The 12,870-nt window shown below is 42.6% G+C and overlaps 1 protein-coding gene across 1 annotated transcript; it reads left to right on the top strand.

Moving 5' to 3' along the window:
* The first annotated feature begins 678 nt into the window (after positions 1 to 678).
* LOC124055428 (ras-related protein Rap-2a-like) lies at positions 679 to 12,257 on the top strand. The gene is made up of 2 exons (XM_046382280.1): positions 679 to 1,650; positions 11,016 to 12,257. The coding sequence occupies exons 1-2, from the start codon at positions 1,337 to 1,339 to the stop codon at positions 11,251 to 11,253; spliced, it is 552 nt and encodes a 183-aa protein (XP_046238236.1). The 5' UTR covers positions 679 to 1,336; the 3' UTR covers positions 11,254 to 12,257.
* Positions 12,258 to 12,870: the final 613 nt, after the last annotated feature.

Here is a 12,870-nt window from a genome sequence, read left to right on the forward strand (position 1 = left end):
TTCGCTGAAGGAAGTACACATTTAGTCATGCAATAGAGGTTAGCCGATTAAGCTAGCTAACATTACATCTCAGCTGTCATTAATGTTTACATCTGTCCCAGTCACAAGCACAAACATCTCATCCATGAGTAGATGAACATTTTTTTCTGCTCAGTGATACAATATAGTTTCAACAGAACGAAAATAGTTCCTAAATGAAATTGCTCACAACAGGGTCTGTGGATCATCTTGAGTAAGTGGTAGTAGTTTCTGGAAAAGAGACATTGCTGTGACAAATGAAGTGACATCTAGTTATTCAAGAGAAGGCATCTGATTATGATGTAATAACATTACAATATTACATCTGATAAAAATTAGCCTGACCCAGACATGGTCAAGAGCACTGGATATAAACTTTATATGGGAGCTTTTTTGCCAGTGTGCACATTCAGAAAATCCATCTGAGATTTGTCTGGAGTTACTCCCTTCATCTAATGGACCAAAAGTTTGTGACCAAAAGTTAGTTGATGTTACATTTGTGGGATGTGAGAAAACATGCTGCAAGTTCAAGCAAACACATTACAAAACGCACAGCAATTCTTTTTTTTTTCCTTTTTTTTTAATTCTGTGTGTGTTGTAATTTTGTTTTGTTTATTCTGATATGTTTTCTTAAGTTGAAATGCATTTAGCTCACATGGCCTCCGTACTGTTGTAAGCTAGCCTTTGTCAGCTTACTAAAAAAAAACATACTTTAGTAACACACTTGAATTTGGTTTCATTTCCACTGGATACAGTTGCCTCTTAACGGGCAGACATGCCGCAAACATCCCTCCACTGTTTCTCTTTGTGGCACTAATCACCCCCCATATTTCCAGGAAGTGGCAACATCCAGTGGATGCACCGACTGTAGAGGCGTGGATTCCCAGCACTGTAGTCTTCCTTAGGATAAATAGGCTCTTTGACTTTAACTCGACTGCATCCGACTGTGCAGTGAAATGTGGTGTTAGCCGTCTGTTTTGTCGGCACATAAAAAAAAAATGTGCCGTCTCGTTGTTTCTAATAATAGCCAATCTTATTTTTACCACACCGACGCCTTATTGCATTATGGATGCATCTGGAATGGTGTCCCTGCAAGATAGCGTGGGAATATTTCAGTAGAGGCTTTTGGCTGTGCATCTCAGGGCTAAATGCTCCAGCTTCTTGTCAATTTACCCGCCTGTAACTGCGAGAGCATCTCATTTACCGTGGGCTGTTACTGTGTCATGGCTGTGTAGTGTGAGTACAGGCAATGCGTTTCTTTAATCCGCTGCTTTAGACTTTATTCTCTGCATGCCGGATTTAACTCCACAGGCGCGCTATGCGGGAGTATAAGGTAGTGGTGCTCGGCAGCGGCGGGGTGGGGAAGTCCGCGCTGACCGTCCAGTTTGTCACCGGGACATTCATAGAGAAGTACGACCCGACCATTGAAGATTTTTACAGGAAGGAGATCGAGGTGGACTCCTCTCCGTCTGTGCTGGAGATCCTTGACACGGCCGGCACCGAGCAGTTCGCCTCAATGAGGGACCTTTACATCAGGAACGGACAAGGCTTCATTCTGGTCTACAGTCTGGTCAACCAGCAAAGTTTTCAGGACATCAAACCCATGAGAGACCAGATCATCAGGGTCAAACGGTGAGACACTGTCCACTTTATTATATTAATCACCTTTTATAAATATATTGTCCTGCAATAGGCAAAAGGTTGTTAATAATGATTTAGGCCCCTTAAATAGTCACATCCTGGAGCAAAATGGCCGCAAAAGTTGATTGTGTTGGTGTAAGGGAAAGTTAGAATTACCATTAATTAATTCAGTCATCATTCCTTGACATTCCCTGTTTGACCTGTAGTGAAATCCTCCCCCCCCCGGAGCCTCCTACAGGCCCCAAAATGTATATCCGTGACCCACACTTGAAGAACCACTAATTTCTTTTTTCTTTGCAATTCAGCTCAGGCGTCATCTCAAACTTGAATCCTCTCAGCTCGCTCCTCTTCCTCTCTGCTCCGTGAGAAGGCGACCGACTCATATGTTCTTCATAAGAGCCCAGCTGCGGCTCACCTGTCATACATCAACCCGCTGAACTCTCACTGGGTCTGATATTCTCTGTCTCTTACACATGACTAACTCTGCATGGCTTTGATCAGTTCAGTCCATTACTCAACAAATCCACTGAGCTCATCTCGTAGCCGGGAGAGGGAGAGTGGAAGAAAAACTGGGATCTTTTCTTCTGGATGTGACATAGTGGTGTTTTTTGGCGTAGAGACTACCTTCATTTGTTTAATGACATGGACAGACTACAGACTGCAAGCTGGTTTTTGGTTAGTGAGAGCTTGAATACATTACGTCTGATAGGTTTGGTGCCACGTCAAGACGCCAGCGGGACAAATACGATGAAGTCACACTACTGTCAAAAGTGGCTAAAGGGTATTTGGTTTAGAAATCCCGATACTGTTTTGACAGTTTTGATAATAGATTTTGCTTTCACTCAGTGATGTTTTGGTCTTGGCTCTGGAGATTGTGGCCTGCTGATGCTCTCTAGCTTATGGCTAATACACAGTAAGGTATTCTGGCTCCTTGCACAAGTAATGCGAATTGAAAATGCACTTTGTCGCCGGTGTGAACATGCCATTTGAATTGTGTTAAAGGTGGAACAGTTCTCGAGAGAGATTGTTTAGTTTCATTCCAAGGTCGTCAAGTATCGACGCTTTGGGTTGGTGATGCGCGGCAAGTCCAGGACATCGAAATCTCCCAGGACTAGCACCGTTTTTTTCTGACAGCAGCTGTGGTTAGAAGTCCGTCTGTATGTTTGCAACTATGATGGATGTTTAATGTCTAATTGTTTCATTATTTGTTTCTTTTTTTTTTAACCTCACTTGCTGCGATACTCCCTTCAGTATCTTCTTTTGTCCAATTTTCAGCTGTTTGTCACTTAAACAGCACTGAAAAGTGACATTTCTGAATGATTCCATGGCACCGTCATTGAACCAGCTGCGTTCGTGTAATAATGATTTATAATTTAACCTGCACACTGTGGTTTGGTGCAGTGCTTTCAACCTCCAACCCTGGAGTGAACTGAATGCTCTCGTGGCAAAGACGTCACAGGCCGAGTGGAAGCAGAAGAGCGTCACAGCTGACGGGCGCATGAGGGAACTCCTTTCAGATGAAAAATATAACGGTGGATAAAGCTGTGCTGTGCTGCCTGTACCCAGCCGCCACCCAATGCAGCATACACTGCACCAGCCACCGCTGTCCTCAAGTGTATATCTATAAATATTTCATTCTTTTGTTTCACACTGAGTTTGAAGTCGACATTCTTACTGTATGTGCAAAACTCCAAATTATTAACTTCCTATCCTATATATGCACAGTGTTTTGGACTGTATTCGAATGTATGTGAAGTTTCCCTCTGGAAAATTAGAAGGAGCGGTTTTTATTGCATTATATTTGTCTCTCATTTCTGAGCATGCAATGGCACAAAAAAAATATTTGCAATTGTATGCAAGTGTAATCAGGGAGTATCAAAGGTAATTCAGGAAAATGCCCCCTGTGACTGTGAAAGGCCTACTATACTCGATGTATTATATATTATATCATTAGATTGTTATTGGGCATGGATTAACGTATAAGGAGAATTTTACTGTTATATTTGGTGGAGGTGGAGTTTATTATTTGACCTGCAGCTAATGATTCTTTGCTCCATTTATCATTGGATTGTTTAGTTTGTATAAAATTAGCACATAATTAATTACTAATCAAACGTCAACTCAAATTTGTGCTTAAGAAGCTTGCTCGGCTAAAACACACTCTGAATGACGGAACAGATGTATTCATTAGTCACTTTTGCAATACAGCATAATCACACAAAAATGACAGCTGACACATGTAACAGTTTATTGAAGGATAATAAGGTTAGGCTCAGCTGGTCATATAAACATTCACACACCCACTGGGTGTCCATCTTTAATAAAACAAGCAACACAATCAGCTCCTGGTCTTCATTAAGTGCCTCCAGGAGATCAGCTTTCCTCCTCCCAAACTTCTCGCTGAGCCAGCAGCAGCAACAGGCACCACACTGAGATATAGTACATGCCCACTCACCAGAACTTAATGGGGCTGTGTTGGCTTGGAAGCCAAGAAGACATCAGGCCTCCATTAAGGTGTCATATAAGTCAGAATGCTTATGCAGGGATCTAGGTGGGGGAAGCATGGGAAAGAAGTGAGGTCCTGTATGTTGCTGCTCTGCGGGGCACAGGTGCTGTAAGCCGTGGTCATTATTTCTGCACTTCAGCACTTCTTCATCGTCATGACTTACATGCATGAGGAGGTGCAGCGAGGAGCAGGAAATGCACTTGGAGTAATAGTTTGACAACTTGGGAAATACACTTAGAGTCAGCTGAGAGAAATGACACCACTCTGTGCTGTGAATATTTAATGGGAGCTAGCTTAGCGTAGCGTTAATACGTGACGTTTGTTAAAAAATGACAAATTCCCTTTTTCACAAGGGCTTTACGTTCCTGATTGTCTCTTAGCGTGGAAACAATGAAGCTAGCCAGGTGTTTCCCAGTTCATGCAAAGCTAAGCTAACCAGCTGCTAGCTCCACAGTTTCTCTTACAGACATGAGAGTGGCGTCGTTTCTCTCAGCTGACTCTTGGCAAGAAAGTAAATAATAGTTTCCAAATTATTCCTCCAACATGATTAGCATTATTCCCCACTTAGCTCCCACCCAAACAATGTATTTACCATAGAAATTAGCACTTTTGCCTAACTAACTATACTGTGAGTGCAAATTATTATGGAACTGCAGCTACCCAAGCAGAATGAATGTTCCCAGAAGTCTGCATTAGACCTTCTGCCATGATGACGTGTTGTGCTTTTGATTGGACCATCCCTGACATACTTTACCTTCTGTAGACTTCAACTCCTCACGGACTAACCAAATAAGCCCCATGTCAGTTGCTATCAGTGAAAACAACATCTGGGTGTAGCCCTCCTCGCAATCTAATAATCTCCTTGCATGCATGTAGAGATTTATTGTTCTGCCTGCCCAGGAGGAGGAAGAGCCTTCAAAGCACTCGAGCTGCGTTTTCACGCTGCACTGATGCTGTGTCTAATAGCAGGAGGTGAGCATCACGCTCAGCTGAGTGGGAATAGGGTGGAGAGACCAAAACTGCGTATCCCAGGGGGTGACTTTGGTGTAGGTACAAAGCAACTTCCTAACCTCGGCGCAGTTTAAAATGTGACTTAAGGAGAACCACCAGTAAAGTGCTTATTGTTGGAGTGTCAGACTGTGTGAAGAACCGCACTATGCTTGGATAAGTGTTTTTCACCATTCTCTGCCATTTATCACATTCAGAAATGACTTTCCGGGCAACCTTCAAGTATGTGAAAACGCACATGTGCATCATTACAGCCCCATCTCATATACACTCGGACAGTTGGTCTCAACTTAAAAGCGTTGTCGTCTTCTAGCAACCATCAGGATTCATATGCGTAAAGGTCCATATCTGGGATTTCCCACATTTAGATGGTTATCATTTGTACCCTTTACTAAAGCACTCAAAAGCAGAGATGGATTGTGATTCCAGATCCCAAGGGAACGTTTGACAAAATCAGTGTGTATTTTGGCAACAGGAAGCTGCACAACTGTACTGTAACTGTACTGTAGTCAATATAGCTTTGAACCGTTATCCTTAACCTTAAGTCTAGTTTTTTCAGCTAATAGGGAAATGCAGTTAAGTTTGCCAGGCTCTCAGGATAATGAAATCGGTGCAAAACATTGAAAGTAACCATACTTTGTTCACGAGTAAACCCCAGCGGCCTAGCAGCTGCTAGCCACTAAAGCTCACACGTCAAATGAAAATGCTTCAACACACACTAGAAGAGCGGGTTTGGAATATTATTAACATATGTTTCCTCACACTTCTATTTGGGACTGTTATGCACCAAACCCACGTTTGAATTCTTGTATTCATTTAACTGCAAGCGGGAATAATAAAACTAATGAAGACGTGTGTGTTAACTCCCATACTGTGCTGTCTTTGCATCTGCTGTAAAAGAAATAAGATTATGCAGAGGAGCTGGGCTGCACCATTAAAGATAGAAATGAGGCTTGGGGTTTCATCATAAAAAATAGCCCATCTGCTGTGCAGGCCCTCTCTTTGTCTGTTTATCACAGGAATGTTTGTGGTTATGTTGTTTTGTTTCCTTACGTTCTTCTTCATGTAGCCAGAGATGCCAAAGCGTTACAGAAACATCAGCTATAGAAGCGGCGTTCTCCAGCAGTAACACCCTTTGGGAGAAAACAGCCACTATAGGTTCTGTGATTCTTCTGTCTGGTCATACAAAGCAGATGCGTGCTTTCGGGGCTGGCTGTCACACACACTGTAGCTCCTCCAACTGCTAATTAAGAGCAGATGCAGAGAGCAAAGAGGCGGCTGCAGGGTTGGAGGGCTTCACGTTGGAGATGCCTGACTGTTCTTTTGTTACTTGTGTGTGTGTGTGTGTGTTTGTGGGGCTGTGAGGCTTGTGAAAACGGGTAAGTGAAGTCACTGTAGCTATTTAGCTCAGCAGGTAGCCTAAATAAGGCTTTTGTACCCTGAGGTTAAGTGGAAAATGTAGACTCCATGTTTTTGTTTTTTTTATGTTATTCTCTCTGTGAGGTGGGTTTGTGTGTTTGCCTTATTTTCCCCAACAGTTGGAATAACACCCTGCAGAGGCACATGGCAGTAACTAGTTTTTATGTGCTCTAAAGATCAAATGCATGTGAGCAAAAGTCGTTCAAGAGTCCACATCCATTAATGAGGATGCAGAATTTCAACCACAAATGGACGTACAGATGACGGCTTCAAAAAACTTGAGTACAGCGCAGCAGCCATTGTTCAAGTATTTTTCTCAAATAAATCATAAATCAACTCAGATTCTAAAATCCATATCTATAATTTCATAAGCTGTCAACCACCTGCAATCCAATGCCACTTCTCTCCTGCTGCATTATGAAAACAAGAAGCTGTGCTGTGATTCATAGTTTCATTCAAACAAATTCCAACTGTGCTGAAAATTCCCATAACGCATGTTTGCCAGCTCTTGTGCCGGACCAAGAAGACGTTAACCATCTTTGTTATTTTCTCCTGCTGTATATTCAGACAGATGAGAACACTTTGTTCTCATCTCCATTTGAATCCATTCAAAAGTCGATGTGTGGAAAAATGAGGTAATACAGATCATTTTGGGGGATTAAATTTAAAGTTTTTTTTTTGTCAGTGTTGGAAGAAGCATTCATATCATTTGCTTCAGTAAAAGTGGCAGTACTCCAGTGGAAATATAATTCTGCATTTGTGCTTATATTATTAGCATCATGTACTTAAAGCTACAATTTTAAGTAAATTCATCATGTTATATAATGAGAGATAATATATAATAAAGAGTGTGAAGAGTCCTGATGATGACAGAAGACTGATGACTGCAGATATGACTAGGTTTAAAATATGAGTGAGTGTGAGTGCAAGGAATACAAGTTAACCTGCCAGGTAGCTTATTAAAATAACGGTGTGGTCTCCTGGATGGTGGCTTTTTAGGTGATGGAAAAGAGTTGCTTTGTTTCCCGTCTTGGGTTGCACTGACTGACCGTCTTAATCTGCACTTCAAACCACTTGCACATAATGGACGTTCTTCAGCTGTGGACGATAAGACAAGTTCACTTTCAGCACTTTAGCATAAAGCGTGGCTGTGTAAAACGAACCGGATGTGGATTAAGATGGGCATCAGGCAAACTTGAGCCAGGCAGAGTGGCCGAAGTTTGTGGTCTTCTCGTTCCAACAGGTGTTTGATCGATTGATCGTGCCGTCTCCATTTTACTGTGTGGAGGAGCTCAGCACCGCCTTCGTGCAAAGCAAAACACAAAGCAGAGGCAGAGAGAGTCAAAAGTCAACTTACACACACTTATTTTTTTATCCTTGATCGCATCTGCTTTCTTAACCAGCAACTCAAACAAGCTCATTACGTGTTTTGTAGGCGAAAGTCTGAACATAGGGGTACAGCAGTTCAGTAAAAAGTATGAAAAGTCCCATCACATAGAAATCAAAGCACACACTGACAGCTGGAAGAGCCTCTGCAAAACATATTTTACTTCCTATACAAAAGAGTGTGAGAAATGTAAAAGAAAAAAGTAGTTCAGTCATGAGATAAGACAGCATATAGTCAGGAGCTGTACTGTACTTAGAAATAGTTCTGGGATACTGGGTACACCAGCTGGCAAAACTGTAATGTTTAACTCCAAACACTGACTGACGTCTTCTTCAATAATACATGATATCAGCCGTGGGGCAACTTTTGTTTGTGCTGTGTTGAGCAGTTTCAGTTTCTCTTCATCTGGCGAGGAGGGAGCGGTAGTTTGATGCTGCAACAAATAATCTCAATACTAAACTCCCCACCAACCCCACCCCACACTGGAGACGAAGCCGGCTCTCCCTGTGTCTTTGTAGTTATATATAGAGTTCCTCCTGCAATGCTGTCAGATTGCATTTGTCGGCATGGTGCTCTCCTTGTTCACACTTCACACCCTCTAGAATCCAGCTTTCCAAACACACAGGCCATGCGAGATGCTCGTCCTGCTGAGGTCAGCTGCTCCTTGTATCTGTGTGTGTGTGTGTGTGTGTGTGTTGTACGTTGCAGTGGCAGTGGGGGTAAATGTCAAGCTGCGGGGAGGTCTTTTGGCATTTCTCAGCGAGTTTTCTCTGCTTGACAGCCCTGAAGCATGTTTGTCGACCAATTAGGAAGAAATTGCTGATAATATTCGTAATAATTTCCCACATTCCCTGCTTTTTGGGGAGCGTTCTGACTCGTATGAGTTCCTCTGGGATGTCAGAGGTCAAGCTCGCCTGGAGAGCAGCAGCCTTTGACACTTGTAGGATCTCGGTGTCTAACTCAAGGACACTTCAGCAGGTCCGGCAAGTGTCCTCCACCTCTCCACGCTCATTCCTCCACCCTGCTCCATGCAGTAATTTCCCTCAGCGTCCTGGCCCTCTTCAGCTCAGTGAAACGTTTGCCAGCTCTTTTCCACGCCTCAGCTCTTCTCCCAGCTGAGCATCATGGCAGCAGGCCACCAATTTGGAGATAAGAGCCCATTTCTCAATAGCACCAGCAGATCAATAAGACGGGCTCGGAATGCACTTAGGGATGACTGATGGTGGAGGCTATTAGGCGGACTGTGCCATTACCTGTTGTGAGAATATATACCCTCTGTAATTGACATTCTGTAGTTATTTAACCAGAGAAAGCATGAAGGGCGTCTAACTGAAATGAAATATCTTGGTCTTGAACAAAGTAACTGTCTTTGTATTGTAAAAAGCTTAGCATACATGTTTATGAGACAACAACTGCCACAAAGTTCTGTCCAAAATATCAATATGTGGTGTAGCATTAAGTGTGCAATAACTTTTTCACCACATGGGGGCAGCATACCATACTATTGATAAGTTGATAATGTCTCTTTACACATCAAGCATACCCTGAGCAATATTAACATTGATTTGGAGTCAAGTTTCGGTTCATCATTCACTCTCTTTTCACTTGTTTTTGGTCTCCACTGACTCTTGACAAAACATATGTGGTTCTTTAGCTGCTAAGTGCTCTATCTTCACTAGCTAGTCTTCAGCTTTGTCGCTAATTTTGTCTGTCTGCCATTTGGGTCTTGTAGATGTTTCATGCTGCTAAACTGTTTTGCGGCTGTTGTGGTCAAAAAGGCAATGAAGGTGACTAGAATGAACCAAAACATTAAAGTTGCTTGTCATACAACCAAAACTTTGAGCTGAAAGACGCTATGAACCTGCACTGAGCTGTAAGAAAATATCAATACACTTGAGTTTTCTTTCATGATGCCAAATCAATTTTTAATTCAGTTAATCTGTCTTCAAAAAAAATCAAAAAATGCAGCCATATCTATCTTGCTTAGAGGATCATAAAATATTCTTATCTCAGAGCACTGTCCTATAAAACCGACTTTCTCTGCATTGTTTTAGTTTCTACCTTTGAAAAACTGATCTTGTATAATAACTTTGCATTCAAAAGGGAAAGGAACAAGCACTCATGTTGGTATTAAATTGTGGTAGGTATTTTTTTTTTTTTTGTACCTTGAGTGAAATGACACTTAATTTAAATCTGTGTGTTCCTTCCCTAAAATACGTCCATACTGTACATCAGGCCTTTATTTTGCCAGAAAACTCTGGAGTCGTGAATGAAGGGACACACAAGGGCTAAAGCTAAATATTAAGTAGAAAACAGTTGTTTCTAAGGTACGAGGTCAATGCTCGTCGCCCCCGTGTGAGAGCAGCACATTAGCTTTATTCAATTATTCAATAACCTGTACCATTACTCTCCCCAGCCTGGTTTCCTCGTATTGATGGCTCAGATGGAAGAGGACTGGGATCTTCAGCCACACGCTGTGGGAGAAAGCTTTTGATCCGTTAAGACATGCTTAGTGCATGATGGAGGTGATGCAGAGTGGAGAGCTAACGATTTTAAACAAGAATTGGAAGCCATCAAGTGTACAGCTTGCACGCCTTGCTAACGCATGTATAATGTATCCAGGAACAAACAGAGCTCCACTGTGTTCAAAACAGGCAGTTATTTTTGCGTGATGACAGTTTTCTAATGGGACCGCCCTCTGATATTAGATGCCTGGTGTGTGATGGAGGCCTCCTGGGGAGGTGGGGACTGAATGTAGCTGTGTTTATCCCTCCTAGTTCCATTGTGCGTTGCTCAAAACCCTTATTGTTTCGGCATCTAACAAATGCAATATGTAGGCCAACAATGCACACACTCAGTCACACACACATGCACACCCCCACACACACTGAGTTTAGTCTTTCCCCTCTGCTTTCTTTCCCATAGGTATCAGGAAGTTGCTGTAGTCTCAGTCTGGAACAAAACACACCCCAGCAGGAGAGAAACGAATTTCATACAATACACTCTTCTGATGTTGCTTTCCTCTCCCGTCTCTAGGTATCAGCAGGTGCCGGTGGTGCTGGTGGGTAACAAGGTGGACCTTGAGGATGAGAGAGAAGTGTCCCCCAGTGAGGGCCAGGCGCTGGCCGAGGACTGGGGCTGCCCTTTCATGGAGACGTCGGCCAAGAGCAAGACCATGGTGGATGAGCTTTTCGCTGAGATAGTGAGGCAGATGGACTTCTGCCCTCTGCCAGACCGGAGAGAGACCTGCTGCCCCACCTGCAGCATACAGTAGCAGCCGATCGGCCTGCTGGAGGCGCGACAGATGGGAGGGCGATTTTAAAGTCGAATGCAAATGTATTCATGTTAGATAGGTTGAAGATGGAGGGGTTTTAAGGCAAAATCCACTCTTTCTGCCTGCTTTTTGTTTTTAGCAGTTTAGGTCTGTGCTGTGGTCAAGAGGCATTCTGTGAAATGTAGGAAATCACTAACTGATGCAGAAGTAGACGAAGCAGTTTAAGGTAAATTTTAATTTCATCGCTTCTCGGACACAGGGTGGATTTTCCCTTGAAAGAAAAAAAAAATAACACTTGACCTCCCACATTAACCACAGCCCTTCTGATTAACAGAGGCAGATTTTGGGGGGGTTTCCCAAAGGCAGCACGGTGCCAAAACCTTCTTAAAAGCCATCAACACAGAGAATCATAGTGGTAGAGTATTTTGGGAAACCAGCCATACGCCCAAACAGGGATGGCAGTGTGCTCAGCAGTTTGTTTGGTCCTCTTTTCTTCTGCTTGTGTTTTTCTTTTTGCACTTTCGGGACTTTCTGACGGTGCAAGACCAATCACCAAGTATCTGAATGGATGTCAAGTAACACCACTGTGAAGAAGTCATACTGGAAGGTAATTTGACAGCAGGCCTGCCTAACTACATATGAATGAATAGATGAACGAATGTTTAAAAAGGAAACCGCACCTTCGGGGAAATTCACTCAGAAGATCCCAAATATTGACATACTGTGGACGATGTGTGCATGAAGTTGTACTGTCACACTGGCATTGAGTACAATCAACCTCACCCAAAGAGACAGTATCAATCAATCAGCTGATCAATCAGTCATTACGATGTACGTACACTTGTCTTTACACCTTACAGATGATACAAATGCCTTGTTATGTGAAGTATGAAGTGTACATCAGTGTCAGTGTATAGTTCATTTATCTTAATTCACGTCAGATATGTTAGTGGTTCATGTCAGAAACACATATTTTCAACAAAAAATAAATCTTTATGCACAAATGTGTCACGTGTGTTTATTGGCGATTGTTGATCATTCCGTTTAATAGAAAATTTGTGAAAGCAGTTCCTCCCGAGTGTCATTTACAACTTTGAAGTTGCATCTTTCCTTTTAATTTCCCCTCCAGAGGTCATACAGTTTGCACTCATGGCGAAAACAGCCTTTCAGCTTTGCTATTTAGCAGTAATCTGGCTCCATCTTGACCAGTGCCGAGATGATTTATGATGTTTTGGTCTTGCGGCTGCGTTCCCTGTACCGGCATCCTGCTGCTCCCGCTTCTCCTGCTGCTGCTGTGAGTGCCAGTGCTTCCTGCTGATTCTGGTCCTAAGAAATCCAACAAGCATTTGTCAAATTCTGAATGCCATTAGAGTCCATTAGAGGATGAATTTGGGGACTTGTGAGTCTTTAGAGCCAAACTCGTAATTTTGGGTTCCATCCAGTCATAAGGGCAACAATCTTTCAACACTTAGGAGACTGGGACAGAGATAATTTAGAAGTAAATTATAGAGAGATGCCATGAGTATCAAATCTTTGGTACAAGTGCTTATAAAAGTATCAAAAAAGTGTTATATAGAGATATATTATGTTGTTAGGGAGCGTCTTGATGAAATGGTG

Source organism: Scatophagus argus, chromosome 24 (genome assembly GCF_020382885.2).
Source record: "Scatophagus argus isolate fScaArg1 chromosome 24, fScaArg1.pri, whole genome shotgun sequence".
Lineage (NCBI taxonomy): Eukaryota > Metazoa > Chordata > Actinopteri > Scatophagidae > Scatophagus > Scatophagus argus.